At 61.1% G+C, this 27089-nt stretch overlaps 2 protein-coding genes across 2 annotated transcripts in view; one reads left to right on the top strand and one right to left on the bottom strand.

The window, feature by feature from the left end:
* Positions 1 to 3104, top strand: part of RAD54L2 (RAD54 like 2) — a 74327-nt gene extending 71223 nt beyond the window's left edge. Inside the window, exon 22 of the mRNA XM_039733931.1 lies at positions 392 to 3104. Within this exon, the coding sequence (XP_039589865.1) occupies positions 392 to 459 (68 nt within the window). The 3' untranslated portion in view covers positions 460 to 3104. The remainder of the gene's footprint in view (positions 1 to 391) is intronic.
* On the bottom strand, positions 2549 to 25315 carry LOC120513989 (semaphorin-3D-like). Its single transcript, XM_039733933.1, has 18 exons — positions 25227 to 25315; positions 13866 to 14058; positions 9213 to 9373; positions 8465 to 8527; positions 8139 to 8258; positions 7739 to 7841; positions 7517 to 7645; positions 7085 to 7230; positions 6743 to 6857; positions 6567 to 6636; positions 6126 to 6270; positions 5827 to 6049; positions 5645 to 5733; positions 5132 to 5173; positions 4741 to 4898; positions 4474 to 4538; positions 4180 to 4310; positions 2549 to 4096 (listed from the first exon to the last, which is right to left on the bottom strand). The coding sequence occupies exons 2-18, from the start codon at positions 13978 to 13980 to the stop codon at positions 3689 to 3691; spliced, it is 2283 nt and encodes a 760-aa protein (XP_039589867.1). The 5' UTR covers positions 13981 to 14058; positions 25227 to 25315; the 3' UTR covers positions 2549 to 3688.
* Positions 25316 to 27089: the final 1774 nt, after the last annotated feature.

Below are 27089 nucleotides of genomic sequence, written 5' to 3'. Positions count from 1 at the left end.
CAGGAGCTGTGCTGGCCTGCGTTGCATGTCCCTGGAGCCTGCAGGGGACCCCTAGGCCATGGAGGCTGCAGTCACTGGTGCTTGCTGGGACCAACTAGGTGTAGGAAAGGGCAGGATGTCCTGACATCCTCCACCAAAGGGTGCTGGAAGATGGGGACCTCCCTTTCTTAGAGAGAGGGTTGTGTGTGCACGCGTGTGTTACGGAAACACAATAAAAAATGTTATGGGGCTTTCCTAGTGTCTTTCTCTGTTTAATGGACATTGTCTGTCAAACATAACCACACCATTCATAGAAGCCTTAGATCAACAGTTTAGCTATGCAAATTATTTTAATTATTTTTTTAAAAAAAACAAACATTAAAATAGTGCTTTCTTCTTTAACATATCCTAGGAGTTGAAAACCGAGGGGTTCTGAGCAAACTGCTGGACAACTTGTCTTTGGATGCACCATGGAAATAAAAATCAAACCCCCCCACAAAAGTAACAAAGCAAATTAACTGATGGTGTTCATGCAAGTTTCTCCAAAGACTTGACAGTGCTGCATCTGTGAGTCATGCCCTCCTGTGCTCTGTGTGTCCACCTCATGCACTACCCTGTGACACTGATTGTATGACCAGCTTGCCCAGATGTCCGTTGCATCCCTGTGAGGCTGTCAGTTTTCCTGTGCATTTGGGGAATGGACCTAGGCAAGGGCTTTCCTTGTCGAGAGTAGCAAGTGTTGAGACCTGCGGGCGCGTGTGGGAGGTGGGAACATGAGCTGACCCCCGAGCCCTGCGGCCACCCCAGCCCCTCCTGTGGGGGTCAGGGTACTGGGACTCCTCCAAGGGACCCTCCCTCGTCATCTCTGAATGGGGCCTGTGCTGGGACAAGGTGTGAGGATGTGGCTGGGGGCAGTCAGCACCGTGGTCTGGATGTGGTACTGGTGAGTGCACACCTCTCTACTCCTTGCCTCTCCAGGAGAGCGCCCAGGGCTTCCAGAGCAGGCCCTGGCACGTCCCTGTGCTGCCACCTGATGTTCTCCAGTGGTCCTCCCGCAGAGCCTGAGCCCTGTGGCTGTAGGAGCTGAGGATGACTGCTACTCTGCTGCCACAGGGTGCAGAATGTGCCCCGGGCTGGCTGTTAACCCAGCCCCAGGGCAAGGTGTGAGGGCTGTTCCACTTGCTGTGTGACCATGGCGCCTTGGCACCCTCCTGTGCATGACCCACTGTTGGCAAACGTCTGCAGCCCAGGCAGCTGCACAGCAAGTGCCCAGCTGTGCCCACCTGCAGCCCCAGCTCTGCCCCAGGCACCAGCCCTGGCCCCGCTGGGGAGGGGATGGGCCCTGGCAGAGCCTCGCCCGAGGTGCTCGCAGGGATGCCCTGACCACAGGGCTCCCATGGGAGCTGGCAGGGGCTGGGGCTGCTCCAAGGCACCTGCTCTCCCACCGTGCCATGGGAAGGATTTCCTCTGCCCCCCAGAAGCCACAGCGGGGTGTGGGTTATCCCCAGTGGGAGGAGCTCTCTAAGCTCTAAAACTCCCCTCCCGTGGGGCCTGCTCTTCTCCCTCATCTGCTCTCCCCAGAGGTTTCTCCTCTCCAGCATGTGACTCTGCTGCAGAGGGTTCTCTCTTGGTTTTCCTGAGCTTGGAACAGGGGCTTTCCCTGCACGGGTTAAATTCTTCTTTTGCTGCTGAATTTCTGTCTCCAAATGACCTGATGGGAAGCAGCTGCTGGTTCTCAGAGGGGCTGTGGGTGACACTGAGGACAGCAGCACAGGACTCTCTGCAGAGGGTTTTGGACAGTAAAGAAGATTTCTGAGCACAGCCCAAGGCCAGGGCAGGTCTGTGGGGTCCTTGGGAGTGGTCAGCTGGCCTCTACACTGGCACCCAGCCCTTGGCCCTTGCCTTTGGGGCAGGTTTGCTCTCCTGGCACAGCCAGGTGAAGGCTGGGTGCCACTGTGGGACAGTGCCATGGGCACAGGGTGGCTGCTGCTGCTCTGTGCCCTGGCCTTGGGGCCCTTGTTGCCCCCACTGCTGATGTGGCTCTTGGGGCTTCCTGGGGGGCTGCAGGGTGGGCACAACACAGCCCAGCCTGGCCCATGTTGGGCAGGATCTGCTGCACATTGTCCTGGAGTGTCTGGGAGGGTGGGGAGGTTGGGTGCAGCTACTTGGAGAAAGCAAATGTTCTGACAAGCAAAGGGTGGGATTTCCATGGGGTCTTCACTAGAAATTATGTGTATTTTGACTTAATGATGTCAGTGAATCATAAAATGGTTTGGGCTGGACAGGACCTTAAAGATTGTCTTGTTCCAGCCCCCTGCCATGGGCAGGGACACCTTCCACTAGACCAGGCTGCTCCAAGCCCTGTCCAGCCTGGCCTTGGACACTTCCAGGGATGGGGCAGCCACAACCTCTCTGGGCAGCAAACTCAAGAGGCTGAAGGTGCGAGGATTGCTGCTGGTTTGGGGGTGGCATCCAGGCCAACACGGACAAGTGCAGCAAATACCTTCACAGCTGGTATTTCTTGCCACCCTGGAATAAATTTTATTGATCCAGTCTTGGAAGGACCACGGGTGGGGGAGGGCTGGGGTGGGGGGCAGAGGTTGAACAGGGACCATAGTCCAGCTAGATTACAGTGAGGGAAGGCTCCTTGCACCTTGGAGCAAGCGCTCCCTGTGAAGGGACAATGGGGCAAGTGAGGGAGGGCAACCTCTGCCACCTCCCAGACCTCCACCACTGCCTCGGCTGCTTCATGGTGCCTGGCTCGGAGCTGGAGCCTGGCACATCCATGGGAGCCTGAAGGAATCCATCACTGAGTCTCATCTGGGGTTTTCTGTTGGTTTGGGTTTCTTTTTCTTTTTTTTTTTAAGTTTTCTTTTCTTTTTTTTTACTACCGCCTTAGTTTGTGGCCTGTCTTGTGGTTGGAAAGAGTATTGCTAGCCAGGCGGGTCGGTTGGTTGGCCCCACGCATGATCATGTGCTTCCCTCTTCTCTCTGTCCAACGGGGTGTGCTCGCCTGATCTCCCAGAACAGAGACTTTGAACAATTTGTTGTTTATATGATGTATTTATTTTTACTTGTGTTTCATGTCATTTTTTAAAAAAATAATAAATTGTAAGTTGGTATAACTGCCTGTTGCATCTCTTTTTTTTTTTTCCCCAGTAAAATAAATGTCAAAATGAAAAAAGGAAGGTGGTGTCGTTTGAAGTGGGTTGGAGCTGAGCTGGGCTGGGCATGAGCATCTCTGCACACCTGGAGCCCAGCCTCAGCCAGCAACTGTGTCCTGCTGCTTCCAGCAGCACCTGGGCTCCATCCACCTCGGCAGCCACCCAGGTGAGCATCCTGCTGCCTCCAGAGCAGAGGGAGGCATCACACGGCTGGCCCTGCTTGGGCTGGGTGCTGCTGGAGTCCGGGAACCCTTGGGACAGCTGGCCCTTGCCCCTCCCTGTCCTCTGTGCTTATTATTGCTGCTGCTGATCATCGGTCAAAGCCAGAGGAAAGCACGGAAAATAAATATTCTGCAGGTAAATAGCCTTGAGCCGGGGCGAGGCGGCGGTGCCCTGGCCCCGGTGCCCTGGGGCGCTGCCGGGGGCTGAGGTAGAAACAGCGCGGCGGTTCTGCACGGCGAGGCGAGAGCGTCCGGAGCTGGGGCCGAGCCGGGCCCCGGAGAGCCGGGGAGGGAGCTGTGGGCAGCCCTGGCTCCCTCTGCCCCTCACGGGCGCTGCGGGTGCCTCCGCACCCGGCCGTTCTTGCTGTCCGGGGACTGGTGCTGCCACTTGTGCCAGGCTCGCTGCCGCTGCCGCTCCTGCAGCCGCAGGGCATTGCAGTAGGCGTCCAGGCTGGTGCCCGGTGCCCCCAGGGCCCGCGGAAAGCCCTTGGAGCCCGGCTGCAGGTCAGTCCGGGGGCTCTGGTGGCTCCCTCCCGCCTCAGCCCCCTTGCTCCGTCTGTGCGGTGGCAGCTCCGTGGCCTCATGCCGGATGAGGCGGAGGCTGTAGCGGGTGAGGAGCCGGGAGAAGGAGCGCTCCACCGCCTGGCACTCGTAGGTGCCCACGTCCTCCCTCGACAGCTGGCGGATCAGCAGCCCTTGCTCCAGCACTAAGAAATGTCCGTTGTTCCTGACCTGGGGCAAAGACAGAGCCCGTGGGTCAGTCCTCGGGGACAAAAGCCACCCCTGCCCCTGGTCCCCGCCGCCCTGTCCCGCACCTCGCTCGGGGCTGTCTCCTCGCCGCGCCGCGCCAGCCAGCGGATCGCGATCTGCGGGGAGCGCGCCAGGCACTCGAGGAAGGTCGAGTTCTTCTCCACCCCAAAAACCACCTTCTCCACCGCGGCTGTCCCTGTGCAGGGGAGGGGGTGAGAGCCCTGAGTGGGGGCTGTGTGACCGGGGGGCAGCACGGAGCAGCCAGCCCGCGGTGGTGGCGCTGGTTTCCCAGCGCGGTCCCTCCCGGGCACGGTACTCCCCGGGCACAGCTGGCTGTCCCCGCCGGAGCCACCGCTCACCCTCTGCCGTGTCCTGGCACTGGCTGAGCGGGTCAGCTTTCAGCACGTCCTGGCAGCGGGCACGCCTGTGGGAGAGCAGGGAGGGCTGTGGGATCCCTCGGTGGCAACGCCTCCAGAAGGAGGATTAGGAAAAGGGGGTGGCAGGCAGGCAGAGTGGCAGGAGGGGTCTGGCTGATGGGTAAAGCTCCAGGGCTGCCGCCTGCCCTTCCCTGCTCCGAACAGCATCCCCTGGCAGGGGATGCAGGGCTGCCGCGGACACACACTCACCTCTTCTCGGTGAGCAGGTGTGGGGCGCAGGTCCTGCCGTCCCAGGTGCAGTAGGGATCCCTGGCCAGGCAGCAGTCGGTGCAGGATTTGCCGTAGAGCTCGCAGCGGTACAGGGAGAGCTGGAGCAGCCCGTGGGTGCTGCTCACAAACAGCTCCTGCTGCTCGGGCAAGCGGGACAGGGGCAATCAGACCCACGGCTGGCAGGGAACAGAGCCCTGCCCGTGCTGGGGTGGGGACACTGGGGGACAGACAGAGCCTGCCGTTCCCGTAGTGCCCTGGCAGGATCCCGTTCCCTAAACGGGAACCAAGGGGCCCGGCAGAGTGGCTGGGATCTGCTGGCCTCTATCCCTGCCCCCGGACTGCTTTCGGGAGAAGCAGAAGGGACACTCACCCGCTTTGGGGATAACTTCATGTCCAGGATGGGAGAAGGCACCTGAAGAGGGAGCAAGAGGGTGCTGCAGGCACGTCAGTCCCTCCCGGGTGCCCCAGCCTACCGAGCAGGATTGTGTCCCCAGGGGTTACGGGATGCCAGCTCCCTGGTCACCGGCTCCATGCAAGAAGCCTGGGCCCTGGGCTGGCCCCCTGGCGTGGGCAGCCCAGGCCAGCTCTGCCCAGCAGCCCTGCTTTCAAACCTGAGCTCAGCCCTCCCATTTCAGTGTGGGCTCTAAAGTGCAACCCGCATGCCCCCTCAGGCACTGGATGGGGAGCTGGAAGATGACTTGGCTCCAGTCCCGCTGTCACCCTCGGTGTTTTTCGGCTGCCCCGGGCGGGAGGGAGCCCCCGGCAGTGAGGGGAGAGCCTCCCTGGGAGCGGGCAGTGACTGCAGCGGAGCCCGCGGGGAGGGTGCCGCGGCAGGGCAGGCTGTGCCCTCTCCCTTCAGCCCCGCGGTGCCACCCTGCTGTACCTTGGTGACGCTGATCTCCTCCAGGCTGAGCACCTCGGGGCCGCGGCTGGCCCCGCCGGCCAGGGCCACCTTCAGCACTTTGCCGTCATCTGCGAAGGAGCAGCTGTCAGGGCTGGAGCCCCGGGGACCAGAGCGCCACCGGAGTGCCCCGGGGCGGCAGCGCTGCCGGGCTGCGCTCCCACCTGTGCCGAGGAAGAGCAGGTCGTAGTGGCGGCTCTCGGTGTCCAGCCGGTGCACCAGCAGCCGCCGCAGCCGGTAGGGCACATTGACCCGGACCATCACGGGCTGCCGGCCCTGCGGGTACACGGGCTCCCACATCAGCTGGTGGCTGCGCATGAAGCTCATCAGCTCGTCGGGGAAGTCCTTGGTGGACTGCAGGAGGGGGTCGTACGTCTCACTGGGGCACTGTGTGACACAGGGGCGGCATTAGGGCCAGGCCAGGTCCCACTGCCCTCCAGCCGCTCCCCCTTCCTTCCCTTACCGTGCCGGGCCGCGGGTAGGGGACGCGGCCCTTGTATTCCGCCCAGCGGTAGTCGAATCCCTCCTTGTGTGCGAAGGGGCCGCTGAAGGCAGCCCTCACGGCAGCCATGGAGTAGATGCAGACGGCAGAGCCGCTGAACACACCGCTGTGGGGGCACAGGGCTCGCAGTGTCCCCGCTGCTCCACGGGGACCAGGCGTGTGCACACCCACCCCCCCGGGCCCACGCTGTCCCCTGCCAGCCCTGGAGTCACGCACAGCACCCAGGGGTGGCAGGAATAGCTTGGCACAGCCCGTGCAGCCTGGGCATCCCCGGCTGTGCCGGTGCCAAGACTGCGGTTTGACGATGTGAGCCAGCAGCAGGGAAAGCGGGAATGCTGGCGGCCCTTCCCACTGCTGGGGGCTGGGCTGTCCCACACAGGGGCTGAGGAAGGTCCTGCTCACCTGGAGACCGTGAAGAGCCCAAAGACAAGGGGGTTCTGGGGGTCCCGCGTGCGCAGGAGGAAAACATCCTCTGCAAAGAGAGGGGTGGAGTGAGGCACAGGATGCAGGAGGGCATCCCGGGGGCGTGCTGGAGGGAGCAGCCGCGGTGGAGCTGCCTTACGGGGCTGGGCACTCACCCAGCTGGTCGAAGTGTGTCTCGGTGCCCTGAGGCCCGGGGATGGAGCACACCAGGCGGGCCTTCAGGAATGTGCTCCAGCGGTTGATGAGGCTGCGCTTCCCTCCAACATCGTTCTGCCAGACACCAAGAGCCAGGATCAGCCCAGCCTCTCTGAGTCTCCTCCACTGCTGTGCCCTCCTCATTCCCATAGAGGGACACCCCCAGACCTGAGCTTCCTGCCTGTGGTAGGTGTGCAGTGACACCCTCACATTGCTCTGCTCGGGATGCTCCTTGGTCCAGAACAGGTAAATGCCCACCTGGTGGGACAGCTGGCCACAAGGTGTTGGCCTTGGCAACTGACCTTGCAGACCCTGGCCACCCTGGCATGGATGTGCCTCTGCTCCCACTGCCCAGCGTCCATGGCCGTCTCACGGAAGAAGATGTAGACTTTGTCATCGTGGGGGTTGTAGGTATCAGGGATGGCGTAGGCACCAACAAACACGGGCTCTAAGGGGGAAAGGAGCAGCACAATGTGGCCCTGTGCCCTGATCCCACCCTGTGGTACTGCCCTGAAAGCCCTTGGGAGCAGTGTGAGGCGCTGAGGGGACACAGAGCACCATTCCCAGAGCTCAGGCTGTGGAACAGGCACTGGAGCATGGGTCACCCAGGGGCTCCATCAGTCCTTCCCCCAGCAAGGAGAGAGGGCCCAGATCAGAGCTCTGGCCCCAGGGCTGGCCCCAGCCTCTCCCCAGCTGGAAGGAGGCCCCCGTTCCCCAGAGGTCCCCCCTCCTACCGTGCAGCCAGTGGTCCTGGTTCTGCTCCGTGCGGATGTAGCTCTGCTCGGCCCCGTGCACCCAGGTCCGGAAGAAGGCAGCGCTGCTGCCCATGAAGTCACTGGAGGTGCCAGAGTACAGCTCCCCACCTGCAGGGCCAGGGGGTGTGGGTGGGAAGCAGCACCTCCCAGCACAGATTATTCCCAGCACTCCCCTCCTGGCATCCCCTCTCTCCCTCTTACCGATGAGGAGCCCCGTGAAGGGCTCGTGGGGGCTGTAGGGACAGCGTCCTCGCCCCGATTCCAGGGAGTGTGCCACCAGCTGCATGCGGGGAGCCCTGGCACCCTGCCAGAGCCAAGGGGAGATGTCAGCCCAGGGGGAGCCTGGGAACAAGCTGGAACTTGGGGGAAAGAGTGGGAAGGAGGTTGGTGTGTCTGTGATGAGTGGGCTCCACGAGGGAATGCCAGAACCTGTACCAAGCCCATTGGGACACCCTGGCACTCCCAAGCCAGAGCTGCTCTCTCCATGTGAGTGCCAGGGCCTGCACCAGGCTGGCACCCTCCCGAGCCTTGGGGCTCCCTCTCCCGCTGCTCCCTTGGCACCTTCTGCCATAGGGATGTGTCTGTCCAGGGTGTCCCTCACCTTGCCCCGGGCTCCCAGCTGGACGAAGGCACAGACGGGCTGGTAGGAGCCGGTGCCACAGGCAAACACGTGGCTCTGGTTGAAGGGCTGCAGGAGGCGGATGAAGTTGGCACACTCCGTCTGCACAGGGGAGATGTTTGTCAGGGCTGAGCCGTGGTGACTGCAGGGGGTGAGGAGCCTGGCCAGGCCCCGTCCTGGCAGCTGCTCAGCCGGGCAGGGCTCCGGCTGGCTCCACAAGGCCATTCCAGGCAGACCCCCAGGGTCCCTTTCAGTGATGGGCGTGTTCAGCATCAGTGAGCTGGGTGGGGGCTGCCAGCCCTGCTTACCTCCACGTTCTTCCCTGCCAGCTGGCAGTGCTCGACCTGCTCCCTGGGGGCTGGCCAGAAAATCTGAAACACAAAGACCCCATGGATGCAGCCCCTGCCTCCCTCAGCCCGCCGTGGCACCAGTGGAGCAGGCTGAGCCAGCAGGAGCTGCCAGCTCAGGTGCACGGTGAGGACACGGCGTTGCTCTGGCACAGGGCTGACACCCCACAGTCCCCAGGGCCCGTGGGCAGCCTGCCAGACCAACTCAGCGCGAGCCTGGCCTGGGGACAGGGCCTGGGCGTGCCGTGGCCCACCCAGGCGGGGGGCAGGCTCTCCTGGATCCCAGCCTGTGGGAACACCAGGCTGCGGTGCCTTAATGGGATTTTCTTTTGTTGGGCCCTGGCCGCACAGCCGGCCAGCAGGATGTCTTGGGATGACATTAGTGGGCTGGCTGCCGGAGCTCCTGGGGCAGCAGCAGGGACTAGGTGTGACAGCAGGGCTCGGGCACTGCCTGCAGTCCACCCAGGTCACATCTCCTGGCCAAGCCACCCTGTCCCTGCGGCGCCAGCCCTTCCCAGCAGGGCTCAGCTCCACCAGGGATGGGCTGACCCCACTGATTGAGACATCCTGGTGGAAATGTGTCCCTGGTGAGGTTAGAACAGCCCAGTTCAGAGCACATCCAACTCCACACCCTGGCGCTGGAACAAGGAGTGGTTCCCAGGGAGGAAGAGGCCAGCCTGGCCAGGGCCACCATCCTCCCAGCACTGACCTTCTCAGGCTCCCTGCTGGGATGGTCCAGGTGGAGAAGGAAGATATGGTTTTTTGCTCCCACCATCAGCCAGGCCCTGTCTTCATCCATCAAGAGGGCTTGGAAATCCATCCCATCCCCTGAGGCCAGCAGCAGGCGAGAGCTGTTGGATTTCAGCAGGTCTGAGGGGCACAAACAAGGTGGGAGAAAGAGAAACCCATCCATGAATGACACAACCTGCAGCCAGAGGCCCCATGCCTCCCTCTCTGGGACAGCTCTGGATATCTATCCTTGCTCCAAGGGTACACGACATTCCTGCCGCTGCCTTGGCAAAACCCTTCCCCCTTGGTGCCCCTGAGCTCGTCATGGAGCCTCCTCCACGTGTGTGGCTGAGGGAAGAAGTCGCTCCTACAGAGAGCAGAACTGTGCTGACCTTGCCCTGGCTGGGCTGGTGTGCAGGACAGGGCAGGACAGGGGTTCAGCCCCAGCAGCTCGGGGTGCTCAGCTTCCAGCCTGCCTTCCAGAGGAGCTCCTGGAGCCCCACAGCCACCCTGAAACCGTGGGCAGAGGATAGGGCAGAGAGGTGACTCGCTGTCACTCCAGGCACGTTTTCTTCCCCATGCTTCAGATCAAGGGAGTTTACATAAAAAAGGATTTTTGCTGTTTGCTGGGGCAAAGCATCCCTCCAAGGAAAGGCTGTATGGAAACAGAGCCAGCACAACCTGCTCTGAGCACCCTCTGCACCCACCCCTAGTTCTGTGAAGTGGCTGCTGAGCTCTGCCCCATGCCCAGGCTCAGGCAGGAGGACGGATGCCCTGGGACTGACCCTTGTGGGGAAGTCCCTGTCTGTGCCTCCAGTGCCACCCCAACCAGCACTCCACATTCCCACTCTGTCCTGAGGTGTAGCCTAAACCCAGCATTAGACTGGCTCAGGGAAAGCTCAACGCACTCCTCTGGGAGCAGAGAGGGCAGTGGGAAAGGCTCTGCTGCTCTGGCTGCAGCTCCTCCCCACAGCAGCCGCGCCTCGCCGGCCCTTCTGGCACTTGTGGCCATGTGGGTGCGTGGGGAGGACAATGAGCTCTTGTGTCTTGGTTAAAACTCCGGAAACAGCATCCCTGGGGCCAGTGCTGGCCCGTGATGTGCAGTGCCAGGTTTGGGGGCTGTCTGTGGGGTGAGCCCCCCCCGTGCAGCAGGAGTGGCGGCTGCACAGACACAGAACCCAGCAGCTGCAGCCCCCAGCCCTGCTCCCGGGATCACGGCACAGCAAACCGGCTCTGGGGCAGTCCCTGGAGCTTCCACAAGTCAGAACACATCTCTTCCCTCTCCAGAAGTGACAGGCCGTGGCTGGGGATAGAGGGCTGGCTCCTCTGGCAGGCTGCTCCTGGCTTTGGTGTAGTGCAGGGTAACAGGCAAGAGTGGGGCCATGGGAGGGGAGATGGAGATGGAGATGGAGATGATGGAGATGATGGAGATGATGGAGATGGAGATGGAGATGGAGATGGAGATGGAGATGGAGATGGAGATGGAGATGGGGATGAGATGGAGATGGAGATGGAGATGGAGATGGAGATGGAGATGAGATGGAGATGGAGATGGAGATGGAGGTGGGCTGCCCTGGATGGCGGCTGAATGGAGATGGAGTGTGGCTGGAAACTCAGGGAAACCTGTAAGATGTGGGCTGAAATCCTGCCCAAAGCCCCGTGGAGTGGAGCAGCGTGCCAGGAGCAGAGGGCAGGAGGTGCCCGGGGCCGGGGCTGGCTGGTGCCCACAGCCTGGACGGGAGCGCGGGTGGACGCGCGGCCCGGCTGCAGGTGGGGTGGACGTGGGCACAGGCACGGCTCCATCCAAAGGGACCCGGCTGACCCGGGAGCTTGTGTCACTTCCTTCCACTCCTTTTCCAGGGCAGAGGGGAAGCGGGGCCAGAGCCTGGGGCTGGAGGCGCCCGGACGTCCGCCGGTCCCTGCCGGGCCAGGCAGCCCGCGGGTCCCTGCCCGATCCAGCAGCCAGGCTGGCTCCCAGCTTCCCTCTGCCCTGCTCCGGGCAGCTCCCGTTACAGCAGGGACACAAATCCTCCTCTGCCAGCAGCAGCTCCAAGGCACACCTGGGAGCTCCTGGCTCTCCCCCTGCTGCCACAAAAACCACACAGCTCCCTGCCTGCCCTCGCCTGCCCAAGGGCTCTCTGGGTGCCAGAGATACAGGGCAGAAGGCTTCCAAGCCATTTCCCACCAGCTGAATGGGATTAACAGGTGAATTCCTGTCCCTTCCTGCGGGCCATTGTCCCTGCTGGATCTCCAACAGGGTGCGGTGCATCGTTCACCCTCCTGTGTCTGCCAACGCTCCCAGGACCTGCCTGATCCAGGGGAAATGTCAGGCAGGGCTCTGGGAGGGGAACTGGGGTGGGAGGGCAAGGGCTCACCCAGTTCATGAGTGTGATTCAGAGGAATGGGTGCAAGGCTGGTCCCAGTGAATGTCACCTGCTGGTCACTGTCTGACCTGCACCAGCCCTGTCTGGGACAGGGTCAGGCAGGGCGGTGGAGGAGCCCTCTCTGCTGCCTCTGGTAGGGGAGAACCCTGGAAGGACTCACTGCCCTGCCCTTGCACCCTCCTGCAGGTTCCTGACCAGGAGGGTCTGAGCCTCACCCCATGGCTCTGCTCCCTCACCAAGGGGACATCGAGTGCTGGATCCAGACCCAGGAAGCTGCTGCACAAACCCCAGCCTCTTCTCACCCTCTGGTCATTAGAGCCAAACCCCACACTGGAAAAAGGGAACCAGGGGGACTCTGCAGCAGCCGTGCCATGGCCCAGCCTATGGGTGAGCCCAGAGAAACAGAGAAACATCCTCTCCTTTGTGTTCACTATCTCCCAAGGCCACGGTGTTTGTCCTTATTGCCAGGACCCCTGTGGATGGCCTTGTCCCATCCATCACCTCCGCCTGCCCCTCAGGCGCAGCATCCCCGTGCAGGTGACCCCGAGCTTCCTGGGGTCACAGCCCGGCTGTGCGAGGGCTGCCCTCTCCCCCCCCTCACCAGGAGCCCCGGAGCAGATCCCTGCAGCCCGGGCAAGCTCGGTGCTGAATGGGGCTCTGGGCCTGGCTGCTGCTGGCCGAGGAGGGACAGGCAGGGCAGTGACAGCCCCGTGCCCCGAGTGGCCCTGGCTGCGGCCGCGGCCTCTGAGTCTGCCTGGCTGGGACCAAAGGCTGGCAGAGGAGCCCTTTGCCCGTTCCTGGGATATTCCCAGGAGGAGCTGCAGGGGTGCTGTGCCTCCCCTGCTGCACAGCCTGGGGAAGGAGAGAGGCTGAGCTCAGCGCTGGGGCTGCCCCGGGCTGACCCGGGCTGCCCCTGTGTGCTATTATAAACGTTCTCCTCCTCCTCCTCCTGCTGCTGCTCGGCAGGGTGGGAGCCCTGCCGCTGTTCCTGTGCCCCATCCTTCCTGTGCTCTCCCGGCCCCGCTGCTGTCATTTCCTTCTCCCGACCCTGCTCGCTCTGCTGCCCCCCCCCAGCGAGGCTCTGCCCGCCGCCCCCACGGCTGATCCCGTGGATGGACTCTCAAAGGCCTCCTTTTATTTATTTGTTTGTTTTTCCTAGGGGTTTTTAAACCTAAACTTCTCAAGGCATTGTGTCCTTGAACCTGCCCCGTGCTGTCCATGAGTCACATCCCTTTGCCATTGTTCCCTCCCTGCCTGAGCCCTCCCGATGCTGGGAGCTTCCTCTTCTGCCTCTGCCCAAGGCATGAGGGCTTTTGGCATGGCCCGGGACACTGTGGGCCTTTGAAGTCAGCGGTCCCCGATCTGCCCAGCTGCCCCAGCAGCCCATCTGCCTGCCCTGGCCCCAGGAAAGGCAGAGCTGAGCTGTTTCTGGGCTGGGCCATCTCCTCACACAGACATCCTGCATCCCTGGGAGGTGCAGCCCTCTCCAGCCACAAAAGGGGAGCATCTTTCACTGTGCTGCTTGTCCCTGCCTGGAGAGCAGCTCCTCGGGGTGATGGAGGGGGCCAAGAGCAGGGCCTGGAGTGCTGTGCCCACGGGAAAGCTGCTGCACCCTCTTCAGGTGTGCAGAGGGCTGAGCCAGCCTCCCGAAGGTCACATCCAGGGCAGCCCTGGGGATGTGCTGGGCTGCCATCCTCCGAAGAAACTTGCTGTTTTTCACACAGGAGAAGCTAAAAGCAGCTCAGCTGGCCACATCCAGGCTGCAGGTTCATGGCAGAGTGAGAATCTGCCAAGCTGGCAGGGTTCTGCCCTGGCTGCTCAGGCCATTCCCCTCTAGGTATTCCCTTTCCACACTTCCCTGGGCTGTGTTTTGTGCTGTCAGTCTGCCCTTGCTGTACCTTCAGGTCACCAAAGCAGTCCCTCCAAGCCTGAGAGAAGCAAACTGTGCCTCCCCTGAGGAACTCGTCATCCAAACAGAGAGGCAGATGCAGGGAGGAAGGAGCAGTGCAGCAGGGAGATGACCTGCACAGGGAATCAGTCTCTACTGACAGAGGAGGAGGGTGAGAAGCAGCAGGGCTGAGCTGGGGCAGGGCTGTGGTGGTGGGAGGCAGAGGAAGAGGCTGGTGACACTGTCCCAGGGCTCAGTGTCCCTGTGAGCTGGAGGCAGGGGACATTCCCCAGGGATACCCAGCCCAGGACTGACCTCCCCAGCCCCCCCAGGCAAGGTGCAGCCCCCAGGAACCCCTTACCTTTGTAGGCGAGGCGAAGGCGTGGGGCCTGCTGCTTCCATGCCCTGCTGCTGCCCAGCTGGAGGCAGAGCAGGAGCGTGGCCAGGGACAGCCAGTGGCCAGGGGCAGCCCACATGCTGGCAGGGGGCTCTGGGCAGGCTCTGCTGGCCCTCACAGCACCATGGTCCAGCGCCGAGCCGCTGCCTCCACACCGCTGCAGGCAGAGAAGGGGCAAGGCTGCAGCTGTGGGCACTGCCCTCAGAGCCTGGGCATGCTCTGCTCAGGCTCCAGTGCTTGGCAGAGCCTGGTGAAGGATCCCTAATGCCCATCTGTTCCCAGCCTGGGGTTAAAGCTCATCCCTTTCACTGAAAGGGGAATTCGTGTTTTGGAGCACCGTGCATAAATGCCATTTCTGTGATCTCCCCAATATCATCTGTGGCTCTGTGTGTGCTTGACACATCTCTGGCTGGGATCTCTGCAAATTCCTTGTCACCACAGAGCTCTCTGAGGCCACCAGCACCCGCTGGCTCCAGGGTGCTGTGGGTTGGAAGGGCTCTTTACACACCCCCTTTGGAGGGGTACAGGGGCTCACAGCCTCTCACAGCAGCTCCCCCAGCCCCTGCCAGGAGCAGGGCTGCCCTGCCAGCTCTAACCACTCAATCCAGGCTACTCAGATGCTTTTTCTCCACCTAATAAAAAGCCTGGTCCCTACATGGCAGCTCTGACTAACTCCCCCTCTTGCTGCACATTAACTTCTTGCAGTTCCACGACTGAAAGATTCAAAATGAGCTTTTGGCTCATCCCTGGCCAGAGGCTCTTGGCACAAGGAGCAGGGGATTCCTGCCATCCCAGCAATGGGATGTGGGAGGGATGGTGGGGCCAAGACTTTCCAACTGCCTTGCACAAGCAGGAGTGCTCAGCTCTGCCTAGGGAGGAGGTTTTGGGCTTTCTCTCCCTCCCAGCAGCAAGCTGTGGTTGGGCTGGGGTGCAGCTCCTTTCTTGTCCCTTCCCTGCCTTCACTACTGCCTGGATCTCACTCTGGTCAGCACAGCCTGCTGCTGCCCCAGGTCCTTCCCCTCTGCCAGGACACCTGGCACCACTCTGGGACATGGGTGTGACCTCAGGGTGGTGGCTGGGCTCTGCTCTGTCTCTCTTTAGTTTGGGGCTGCTTTCTCCACCCAGCCAGCCCTTCCTGGGCACTTTCCCACATCAACCATTGCCTGGGGAGGGGACAAAAGCCACCCCATAAGCACGATGTGTTTAGCCAGGTTCAAACTGCTCCTGGACTGTGGAGAGGTGGGGTTCTCTGTTAGGAACCCATCAGCCACGTGGGGGTTCACAGCAGCGCTGCCCTTGCTGCCACAAACACGTCCCCAGCAGCAGCAGTGACAAGCTGCACCTCAGCCCTTCCTGTGCCCAGCACCTCAGGGCTCTCCCAGAGCCACCCCGTGCACTCAGCCGTGCCCTGCTGTCCCAAGGGTCACCACAAGGACCGGGCTGGCATCTGACAGGGATTTTTTTTCCTTTGCCAAAGTGTGTTGTGTTGCTGCAGGACTTGGGAAAATGCTGTCCTCTAATTGAAGGGTTCTATAAATGGAGCTGGGTCTGTGCTGGGCTTAACTTTGGGCTAAGGCAGACTTGGAGGAATCTTTCATGACCCAGGGGATGCCAGGGCAGGCTGGGATTCTGCGGATGGCAGGCAGGGCACTGCTCCTGCCTCGGGACACGTTCACACACACTGAACTTTGGGGCAGGCATGCGCTCCCGTGTACAGCTCTGTTATACCACAGCTCTGCCTCCTGCCCTGGGAATGCCAAAAGCAGGGCTGATGGCAGCAGGAGGATCCCACAGCCATGCCCAGGAGGATCCCAGAGCCCTAGCACAGCTGGGCACAGGCGTGGGAAAGAGAGGGTTTTGCAGCAGGCAAGGAAATAAAAAAACTGCCAGAGGATCACCTCCGGTAAGAAACACTTCCCATCCTTTCCTGGCTATTCAGGGGCTCCCTCCCATCGTGCCCAGGCAGTGGGGAGGTACATCCACCTCCTGACACCCGGCTAAGATCCTAGCACAGCCCCCTGTGCCCGCAGCCCCTGGCACAAGGACATCCTGGCTGTGCCAGTCAGTGCAGGGACACCGGGATCAGCCGGGGAAGAGCTCACAGAGTTTACACAGAGAGGGGGAGCTCGGGTGCCTGGTGGATGGAAACAAGCTGGGAATGATGGATCCAGGGTTAAATTAAACACTCCCGACAGCTTTAAATAATCAACTGTCCAGAGCTGCAGCTCTTTCCATCCCAGCTTGGAGAGGGAAGCGCTGATGAGGGCGGGCTGTGAGAGAAGGGGAGGCGGGGGCTGACATTTCATACTCCAGGCACCACAGCACCCACAGGGGAGGACTTGGGGGATGGCAGCCTTGTTTGGGGGCTGGCAGTCAGCAGGAGTGCCAGGCGTAGGTGGCACAGGTGGTGACACCGCGGTGCTGGGCTGAGTCTGGCAGTCCACCAGGAGCCCTGGTCCCCGCGGCTTCCCTGTGCCCTCACCCTCCCCTTCCCCTGGAGATCTGCAGCAGTGACAGAATCACAGAATGGTTTGGGTTGGAAGGGACCTTAAAGATCATCTCGTTCAGGTGATCACAGCAGGGATGTCACCCGCTGGGCCAGGCTGCTCTGAGCCCATCCAGCCTGGCTGTGAGCACGCCCAGGGATGGAGCACCCACCACTTCTCTGGCAGCCCGTGCCGGGGCCTCACCACCTTCACAGAAAAGAATTTTTCTTGACATCTAATCTAAATTTCTCCACTATTAGTTGAAAACCATTTCCCCCTTGACCTACCACTATCTGGCTGTGTAGAAAGTCTCTCCCTCATTTTGATAAGCTCCCTTTAATTACTGTAAGGCTGCACTGAGTTCTGCACAGAACAGGAGTGCAGCAGGTCTGAGGTTCTGGGCTGTCACACAAAATCCCCTGGAAAGCCTTGCCAGAGGGTGAGCAGCCCAGGGAAAGGACAAATCCATTCTGTTCGAGACGCGGGGACAGGAGGGAATCGTTTATCCGCGAAAGCACCAATTTCCTCCTGACAGCCCCTTTGCGTCGCAGTGCCGGGAATAGTTTAAAGCAGCCCGAATTCAGAGGGGGAAGGGCCCTGGCAGCGGGTTTATCAGGCTGTCCATTATCCCTGGGAGGGCAGAGCTCGGATGGCCGCGCTGCCTTGTGCTCCTCTGGCTCCGCAGCTCGGCGTGTCCCGGCTGTCCCCACGGAGCCCGGGGTGTCCCGGCTGTCCCCACGGAGCCCGGGGTGTCCCGCCTGTCCCCACGGAGCCCGGGGTGTCCCGCCTGTCCCCACGGAGCCCGGGGTGTCCCGCCTGTCCCCACGGAGCCCGGGGTGTCCCGCCTGTCCCCACGGAGCCCGGGGTGTCCCGGCTGTCCCCACGGAGCCCGGGGTGTCCCGGGAACCCCCACGCCCTGCTGCCTGCTCCGCTCACACGGCAGGGCTGCCATCCCCGGGCCGGGAGGGAAATGCTGCTCCCCTGCAGCTGGGGACATCGAGGGACAGGAACGGGGCAGGAGAGGCGCTGCCCCCTTGTCAGCATCCATCCGTGGGGATCATCCCAGCAGGGGACAGAAGTGGGCTAGAGCTCGCCGTGAGAGGGGGGAGTCTCAGGGAGCCAGGACCCCCTCCATGGGGCTGGTGCTTCCCATGGCTCCCAGACACCCAAGCCCTGGCTCCCAGACCTGAGCCCCACGCTCCTGGGACTGTGCTGCCTCTCCCAGCCCCAGCCCTGGTGTGGGTGACTCCCTCTCTGCCACTTTTGGGAGCTGGGACAGAGGAATCACACCCTGGCAAGGAACCTGAGGGGCAAAGCCAGGGCAGGAGGCGCAGGGGCCTCAGCCTGGGCACACACACATCAGCGGGGCTCCTGCCGTGCTCCGCGGCCCGGGGATGCGGAGCCGTGCGAGGGGAGCGAGCGCAGCCGGAGCTGCCGGCCCGGCCCTGGCGAGCGGCCCTGCCCGCAGCTGTCCCTGTCCCCGGGGGAATCACCGCCTGAGCCTCCCTGTGCGCGGAGCCGAGCCCTCCCTGCGCGGCCAGAGCTCTGCCCGTGCCTCTCCATCCCGGGATGATGGATGCCGCGGCAGCTGCGGGGACGGGCAGCTGTCTTTCCCCGGTGGAAGGACAAAGACACATGGCAGAGCCCTCCCCGCCTCCCCTGGGCTGCCAGGCTGGGGCAGAGCCCTCCCGGAGGGAGCCTGTGGTGCTGAGTGATTTGTGGGAGCAGGACGTGACGGTCCTGCTCCGGGACATCAAAGCTGGCACCACGAAGCCAAGTGGCAGAGCCTGGGTGGCGCGGGGACAGCACGGTGTGCCCTGAGGAGTGTCGGGGTCCCAGGGAAACCTTCAGCCAAGTCACACGTGCCCACACAGGTCTGCAGAGATGGAAGGGGGAGATTTTTGGAGGGGATTGCTGGGCAGCAGCAGAAGGCTGAGGCTGCTCCAGGGCCAGCATTGTCTCTGCCATCACAGCCAGGGCCAGCAGGATCCCCTCCAGCCGGGACACCCCCCTGCTGCCTGCTGAGATTGAAGTCCCCTGGCTGCAGTCAGCCCAGACCACCCTTCCCTGCCAGACAGCCCTGCTGGAGTGTGCCGAGCACCACGGGTGGGGATGAAGGCACTCAGCTGCTCCTGGCACCCTGCAGAGCCCTGGGATGTCACCCCTGCCAGCCAGGGGGTCCTGCCCATGGGCACTGGGTGACAATGGCAGCGGGGCAGGGACAGTCCCGGGCTCTGGGTGCTATCAGAGGGACCTGGCTGCCTGTGGTGACACCAGAGCAAAAGCACAGCACTGTGCTTGTCCCCCTGCAGTTACAGGAGCTGGAGGCACGCTCCAGTTGGGACCACATCCTCCGAAAGCAAATGGGGAATTGCCAAGCCTGAGGCTGGCCAGGGTATTAATAACTGTTTATGGAGGGATAAAGAGCTGGCTTCCCTTAACATCCTGCTAATCCCTTTCTTGAGAGGCTGCTGGCTCAGTCCCCTCCTTTTCCCTTGCCACTGAGAGGTGAAGCCTGGCCTGGGCTGGCTCTTGGCATCTGGCTGGGAAGGTGGCCCGGCAGTGGCCTTGTCTCAGGGCACAGTGAAGGGCTGGATCAGCCCCTGCTTCCAGCCCCTGCAGGATTTTGGATGTTCCTGAATGTGCTGTTTGAATGGGATGTCCACTCTTCCTCCTCCCAATTTACCCCAAGGGATCCAGCCCCGGGGAGGCAGCAAATCCAGTGTACAGAGGAAGCTGAACGGAGTCACAGCATTTACTGCACCTTGCAGGTCTGCTCTCACCTAAAATGCTGCCAGAGCACAGGCAGCTTCCAGCACACAGCAGTGGCACAGTCCTGTTGCCCACCCCAGGGCTCCTGGAGAGGGCAAACCACACTGGGACACCAGTGGGAATGGCAAATTCATAGAGGATTGGGCTCCTCCATGGGCAGGGTGGAGGAGGGACAAGTGTGGGTTAACTTGGTGTTCTAAACTCTGGGCTGACTTGGCATACTAAATTCCCAATTTGTCTTCTAGTGCAATTGAGAAGCTTAAATTTCTTTCACAGAATAACAGAATTATAGGGGGTGGAAGGGACCTCTGGATGTCATCCAGTCCACCCCCCTCTGTCAAGGCAAGGTCACCCAGACCAAGTTACACAGGAATGAGTCCAGGTAGGTTTGGAATATCTCCAGAGAGGGAAACTCCACAACAGCCCTGGGGAGCTGTTCCAGTTCTCTACTTCCCTCAGTGTAAAGTTCTTTCTCATACTGAGGTGAAGCTTCTTGTGTTTTGCTTCATGGCCATTAGTCCTCATCCTGTTGCTGAGCACCTCTGAAGAGAGTCTGGCACCATCCTCGTGGCACCCACCTTTGAGATATTTACAGGCATTAACGAGATTCCCTCTCTGTCTTCTCTTCCCCAGACTGAACAGACCCAGCTCCTGCAGCCTCTCCTCAGCAGAGGCACTTCAGGGGTGCAGGGGTGCCATGCTTGGATGCTGTGTTGAAGATCCCAAGTGAGGCAGAGAAGAGGCTGTGTGCTGCCTGCTGAGCTGCCAGGCCAGGTTCTCACAGCCTCGGGGGTCCCAGAGGCAGCACTGAATTCCTCAGAGCCACTCCTCCCCCAGTGCTGAAAGCCACCCTTGTCACCCGTCTGCCACCTGGCCTGACACTCAGCCCAGCCCTGGGGAGGCTCGGAGCCCTGCCCCACACAGGAGTTGTTCTCTGGGCTGCAGATTTTCCAGGCCCAGCCTGGGTGAACCCCACGTGTGCTCAAAGCTGGCAGGGGCCCCAAGGCCAGGGATCAGCACGGGGCAGGTTTGCCTGTGCTCCTTGCCACGGACTGGCTGTAAGGCTCCGTGGGTGACACCTGGGGTTTCACCAGCCCTGGGTCACAGCTGGAACCCAGTGTCACCAGCTGCTGCCCTTTGGTGGCCTCTGGAAAAGAGGGGTGGGTTTGGCTGGGTCCTGGTGGGACCCCTGCAAAGAATTCCAGCTCAGACCCAAGGGCTGGGAGGGACAGCTCCATCCCCAGGGGTATCTCCAGGGAGAGCCAGCCCTGGGGAAAGAATTCCTGTTCCCTGGGCAGGCTGCAGCTGTCCCAGCACTCCCAGGACAGCCCTGATTGCTCCCTGAAGATGCCAGGACTTCCTGTGGCAAGCCCACAGGATCTGCAACACTGACTTTCTTCATTCACGTTGGGATCACTGCTTCCCACCTCCAAACCTACGGTACAGGGATGCTCAGCACCACTCCAAGTGCTTTTAGCTCGGCCACATCTCCCATTCCAGGCAGGAGCTGGCCCTGAAACACCTGCTCTGCTGCTCGGTGACCCGGTCATGAGCCCCCTCACCCCTGCCAGCCAGCGACAGGGCTGCTGGTGGCAGTCCCGGGGCCGCCCTGTCCCAGGCGGGGCCACACGCCTCCCCCGACCCTCGAAGGCTCGGCAGTGTTTGTTTTCCTCAGCGGGAGCGCCGCTCCCGGCGCTGCGCTAATTGGAACAGGCGTGGGGGCTCCTGGAGAAAGTATTTTAATGAGGATGGAGGTGCCTGGCCTGTTATCTGCTGCCTCTCGGAGCCTCTTGGCCCGCCTCCTCGGGAATTCCAGCCTGGATTGCCGGCTACGGTCTCTGGCTCGCAGGCTTTGGAGCTCCGCGGAGCATTCCCGGGACCGGGACGGGCTCTGCCAGCCCTGCCAGCCCTGTCATCCCCGGCATTCCCGGCACGAGCTCTGCCAGCCCTGCCAGCTCTGCCATCCCCGGCATTCCCGGCACGGGCTCTGCCAGCCCTGCCATCCCCGGCATTCCCGGCACGGGCTCTGCCAGCCCTGCCAGCCCTGCCACCCCCGGCATTCCCGGCACGGGCACTGCCAGCCCTGCCATCCCCGGCATTCCCGGCACGAGCTCTGCCAGCCCTGCCAGCTCTGCCATCCCCGGCATTCCCGGCACGGGCTCTGCTGCTCCCGGGCCCTGCCATGCCCCGCATCCCGGCAGCAGCCCGAGGAGCTGCCCGCAGCGGGCTGCGGCTCCTGTGCCGGTGTTTCCCGGCTCAGCGGGCAGCACGGACGCCGGGATGGATACCGGGCCGTTCCCCCAGCTCGGTCTCCCTTCCCAGGAGAAGCCAGTTCGGCTGCGGCGGAGCTGAAGGAGCAGCTGGAGGGGCCGGGACGGGTCAGGAGCTGGGCTGGTGTCACAGCTGCTCTGGGGGAGCCGGGCAGCAGCAGCAGGATGCTCCAAAGCACACGGCTCCCCTGCTTTTGTCATTTCCCTGCCCTGCAGACACGGAGAAGCCAGCCCAGAACATGGACACCAGTGGGGGGTCCCCCTCCCAGCCCAGCTCCTGTGTGTCCAGAGGGTCAGAAGCAGAGAGCAGCCTGTGCCATGTCCTCCTGCCCAAGCCCTGCCTCACGTGAAGGCTGCTCTGCCCCATGAGCTCATCTGCACCGTGGTGGTTCCCCATGGAAGGCCACCGTGGTGTCATTACTCTAGTGTGGGGCCGAGGCACACGTGGACTGAGTGACCTGCTCTGGCCAAAGGGGAAGCACAGCAGGGCAGGGATTGACCCCAAGGGTCCCATCTTGCCCCGAGGAGCAGCTCATCCTCCCAGAGCACAGGGCAGCCCAGCTCTGAGCCTGGCTCCATGCACGTGGCTTTGGCACACGTGGCACAGCTGTCACAGTGTCACCACCTGCCTGTGTGGGAGCACACACTGTGGGAAGGCCAGCTCTCCCTCAGAGGACAAGCGAGGCACAGATTGAAACCGAAAGCCCTTGTTTGCCTTTTCACACTACAGAGAGCTCAGGCCAAGTTAGCTGACATCAGTGCTCTCCTCCTAGAGAAGGGGGAAATAAACCTGGACCCAGCGGTGGGAGAAGCAGGGGAGTTCCTGCACACAATAAATGGCAGCTGGCCAGCACACGAGAGCAGAACAATAACCCCACACAGCTGAGTGCTTGTGAACGGTGTCCTTCCAGGGAAACCAGAGCCTGGGCAGGATCCAGGCCAACGGGGGCTGATGCTGGCAACAACTGTGCTCCATGTCATGTCCTGCTGACAGTGCAGAGGGGCTGGGCTGGTCTGGAGCACACGTGTGGCATGCCTGCAGGTACAGTGGAGCCAGGGGAGATCAGGGGGTACATGGAGCATGGAGGTGGCAGAGCCCAAATATTCTACAGCAACTACACAGGGGAGTAATAAAGGCTCATCTCTGCCAGGAGTACAGCGTGCTGCCTTCTGGGTACCACAGAACCTCTGTCATTCATGGCATCTACCTGCAGGGAGATGCTGGGTGTTTATGGCTGGGTTTTGGGATAATCTAGTCTTTAGGGAGGGAGAATGAGGTGCCCTGTACTGTGAGTCCAGCCCTATCTTTTACACAGTCCTTTCACCATCTGTGCTTCAGCTTCCCCAGGTAAATGTGCTGGAGAAGGAACAGCCAGCTCCTGTGAGCAGGGCAGGAGCAGGGAGGCATCAGGTGGCTTGCAAGGACCAGTCCAGGGCAGGTAACACTGTTTTCATCCTCTCCCTGGTCCCACTCCCCTCTTTGCTCCCTGCTCCAAGCAGTGGGGAGCACGATCCCCTGATGTGGCATCCTCCAAATGGGGGGCTCCTCAAAAAGGGCAGGTGGGGCTGGGTGTGTCCCCCTATCCCCATCCAAAATCCATTCCTGGCTGTCCCCCAGGCCAGGAGGTGACTGTAGTTTTGTAACCACGTGAGTGAGTGCCTGTAAGGATCTAATTGCCCTGTGCTCTCTGAGCCACCTCTTGCTGCCATCCCAGACAGAGTGGGGAGAGAGCAAACTTGGAGGAGAGGCAGCTCCAAGAGTCTGGGAGCCAAAATTTACAATAAATCTTCATGCTTGCTGTAAACAGCCCCTGAGAGGGTGTCACAGGAGCACGGCAGAGAGCCAGGCAGCAGGACCCCCATCTGGAGCCTCTGCCAGCCCTGCCAGCCCCGGCTGGGTTTGGCAAAGGGCAAGAGCTGCCAAGGACCCCAGACCTGGCTCCCCCTCCCTGTCCAGCAGCTGGGTGCTGCTGGATGCTGCTGCTGGCAGCACCACAGCCTGGGCATCACCTTGTCCTGCCAGATGAGATGGCTCAGGCTGTGGCAGCTGCTCTCCAGCCTCTGTGCACAGGCATGATGGTATTTGGGAGAACATCTCACATCCTTGGGGGTTTCCTGTTTAATTCTCAACCTAAGGAACTGCAGCAAATGATCCGTGTCTTACACGCTTGTGGAATTCAGTGAGATTAGATTAGGGGTGAATTCTTCCCATATTTCTTATGGGGCTGATATCTCTGCCCTGGCTTTCGGATTGACTTCTCCGTCCCCGGCTCATTAATCACCGGGTGTTTGTGTCTCTGCCGTTTGCAAGAGCGTTCACTCAGCAGGAGCAATCTGTCTGTTCCAGCAGCCCATGGTGTGGAGCCAGCGACCCGGCAGGGCTGCCTGCCCCCCTTTGAAGGCTGGGCGAGCAGAGGCCGGCAGAAAGCCGGGACAGGCTCCGCTTGGCCCAGAGAACGCTGCCATGGCTCCTGCTGGGGCGCGTGGCCGGCGTGTGTGCGGGACAGCCCCAGCTCCGGGACAGACCCCTGCAGCACTTCCCCCTTCCCCGGGCACACGGCTGCAGGAAAAACGCTGCTTTCCAGTTTAGCAGTGTTTTCCCGACAGTGCTCAGCAGCTGGATCAAAGCAGTGGTTCTTTAGAGGCAATAAACTCCTTTAGGCTCCCTGGAGCTGATTTCCAGTGGGCAGTGCATCCCATGGTCCAGCTGCCTCCTAGGGCTGCCACACACTCAGGAGCTGAGATTCATGCCAAAGGTGGCCTTATTTCAAGGACAGAAAGAAAGAAATTACTCTCTTTGTCTTAATTTAAGTTCTTTCAGTGTTTTGTTATTTGTTTCTGGACATAAACAACCATTCAGCCTTCTCCTTCCTCCCTCACTCTGAGTATCAGCCCCTCACACCAAAACCCACCCACCACTCTCAGGAACTCAGTGCAAGGCTCCTGACTCCCGGCCATCCATCCCCAAGGTCTGTGATGCTTCCAAGCAGAGGGATCATTAGTTAAGGGACTCCTTTGGAAAGCACTCAGCATTTCTCAGGCTCTGTTTCTTTTCTGCCTGCTGTATCATTTGACCCGAGTTTCTGAGAGCTGAGGCGTTGCAGAGGGGGTTGAAGAAACACAATTTCCCTGTCCCAACAGATTTTACAAAGCCCAAGCAGAGGGCAATTCCCTCACTGATCGGGGAGGCTGGTTTTTTCTTCTCCTTAGATCAAGAAGGACACAACCCTTTTGGAGGCAAATGACTGATTTTATCAGGTGAGGAAGGAGAAATCTGACAAAGTTATCTCTGAGCAGCAGCAAAGCCCCCGGTATGGGCTAGTGACAATTAGCCCAGTGTGGGGTTTTGGGGCTGTTAAACCTCAGCAGCAAAGCAGAGCATTGAAGCCAAGAAACCCTAGAAAAACCAGCTCTGGAAAGAGCTTCAGTGTAGTAAAAAAGTACAAAACCTCCTGGGACCCAAGTTAGAGCGTGAAAATATATAACACAAATGAAGATCAGGGGATGGGAGTAAGGTGATCTTTAGGGTCCCTTCCAACTCAAACCATTCCATGATTCCATAAAGATCAGTAGAACTTTTCATGCCATGCAGAGCGGCAGGGTGAGCTCTGCTCTCTCCGCAGGGGCTGGGACAAGCCCAGCCACTGGTGAGTTACCCTGCTGTGGAGCAGGACGAAGCTGACGGTGAGAGCAGGCGGGCCCAGCACTGACGAGTCCCGGCTCTGCTCCCCGGGAACGCTGTCCCGGGCAGCTCTCCGGAGGCACCGCGCACAGCCCAGCCCTGGCTCTGTACTCACCGCCCGCCGCGGTCCCGCGCTGCCGCAGCTCCGGCGTGCTCTCCCGGCGCAGCCGGGGCACCTGGAGCTGCGGGCGGAGCCCGGGGCAGCCCGGCGAGGCACCGCGCACAGCCCAGCCCTGGCTCTGTACTCACCGCCCGCCGCGGTCCCGCGCTGCCGCAGCTCCGGCGTGCTCTCCCGGCGCAGCCGGGGCACCTGGAGCTGCGGGGGGAGCCGGGGGGAGCCCGCTCCAGCCCCTCGCTCCAGCCCCTCGCTGCAGCCCAGTCCAGCCCCTCGCTGCAGCCCGCTCCATCCCGGTCCCGCCCGCTCCATGCGCTCGCCGCCGTTGCCATCTAGCGGCGCGGGGCTCCCGGAGCCGCGGGGAAATCAGGGCTCGTCCTTTCCCGGGAAATTCCATCCCTGCGGCTCGGGGCCCAGCTCATGAGGGGCACAGGAAAGCACCGGCTGTGGATTGGGAAGGCAAAGAGCAGCGCGGTGCGTGGGAGAGGCTCCTGGACACGGGCGTCAGGGCTAGGAGGGAAAACTCCGGGCCATGGGCAGCTCCGGAGAGAAATGTGGTGGAAAGGCAAATCTGGGAGGATTTGGGCTCCAGTGCACGAGCACAGTGCAGCAGGAGCAGACACAGGTATCCAAGGACCTGATGTAGTAACTATGTATTAACTATATATTAACTATGTATTTCCCCTTGAATCCTGTGCTCAGTTTTGGGCCCCTCATTACAAGAAGGACATTGAGGTGCAGGAGAACGTCCAGAGAAGGGCAGTGGAGCTGGGGGCTCAGTCTGATGAGGAGGGATTGGGGCAGCTGGGGGGTTCAGCCTGGAGGAAAGGGGGTACAAGGGGTCCTTATTGCTCTCTACAACTCCCTGGCAGCAGGGTGGAGCTGGGGGGTGATGCTCAGGCCCTTCCGCCAGACAACAAATGTGTGGTGGTTTAATCAGGACAAGAAGACAGAACACGGGAAACGGCTTCAAGTTTTGCCAGAGAAGGTTTAGATGGGATATTAGGAAAAATTTCTTGACTGAAAGGATTGTCAAGCATTTCAACAGGCTCTTCAGGGAAGTGGTGGAGTCACCATCCCTGGAGGGATTTAAAAATCATGTAGAAGAGGCACTTGGGGACATGGTTTAGTGATGGGCTTGGCAGTGTTAACAGCTGGGCTCAGTGATCCTAGAGGTCTTGTCCAATCTAAATGATTCTGTGATTTACAAGGTGGTTTTTAGCTCCAGACAGGCTCTGGGCTGATCCTGCAGCCCAAACGCCCATCAGTGGCTGGGGAGCACGAGGTGCATTCCTGGAGCATATTGGGTTTGGTTTCATCTGAAAGGAATCTGGTTGATGTTGGCCCAAGCCAGGCCTCTCCTGAGCTGCTCCAGGACAGAATCCAAAAGTGGGGGAAGTTATGGGATGGATTTCAGGAGTGCACCCCAGAGCCAAATGAATGGATCAGGCACAGCCCAGCAGAACTTTGGTGAAAAGGGACTTTCCTGTCAGTGCAAGAGAGCTGCTTGGCCCCTCTGCTATGCCCCAGCAGCAGAAGGACCCAAGGGAGTTGCCAAGACTCTGCTGAGGCCCTGAGGACACTTAGTGGCCCCAGGAGAGCCCCCGTGCACCCATCTGCTGCCCACTGGACTGGGGATTTAAGGCTGGCTCAGAGTTCTGGGAACTCTCTCAACTGGGCTGCAGCTCCAGCCTTCTCTCCTGGCCAGGTTCAGGCTGAGGTGGGCAGCTCCTGACCACGAGGTGTGTCATGGATGGACCTTGGATGGGAGCTACAGGTGACCCTGCTGCCCCTCCCTAACAGGAGTCCAAAGCACCCCAGCACGGGTGCTCAGCTCCTCAGGCTGATCCCCCTTCCTGCCCT

Source organism: Passer montanus, unplaced genomic scaffold (genome assembly GCF_014805655.1).
Source record: "Passer montanus isolate IOZ18808 unplaced genomic scaffold, ASM1480565v1 scaffold9, whole genome shotgun sequence".
Lineage (NCBI taxonomy): Eukaryota > Metazoa > Chordata > Aves > Passeriformes > Passeridae > Passer > Passer montanus.
The sequence above is the reverse complement of the archived record's forward strand: the minus strand, read 5'-3'. Positions and strand labels throughout refer to the sequence as shown.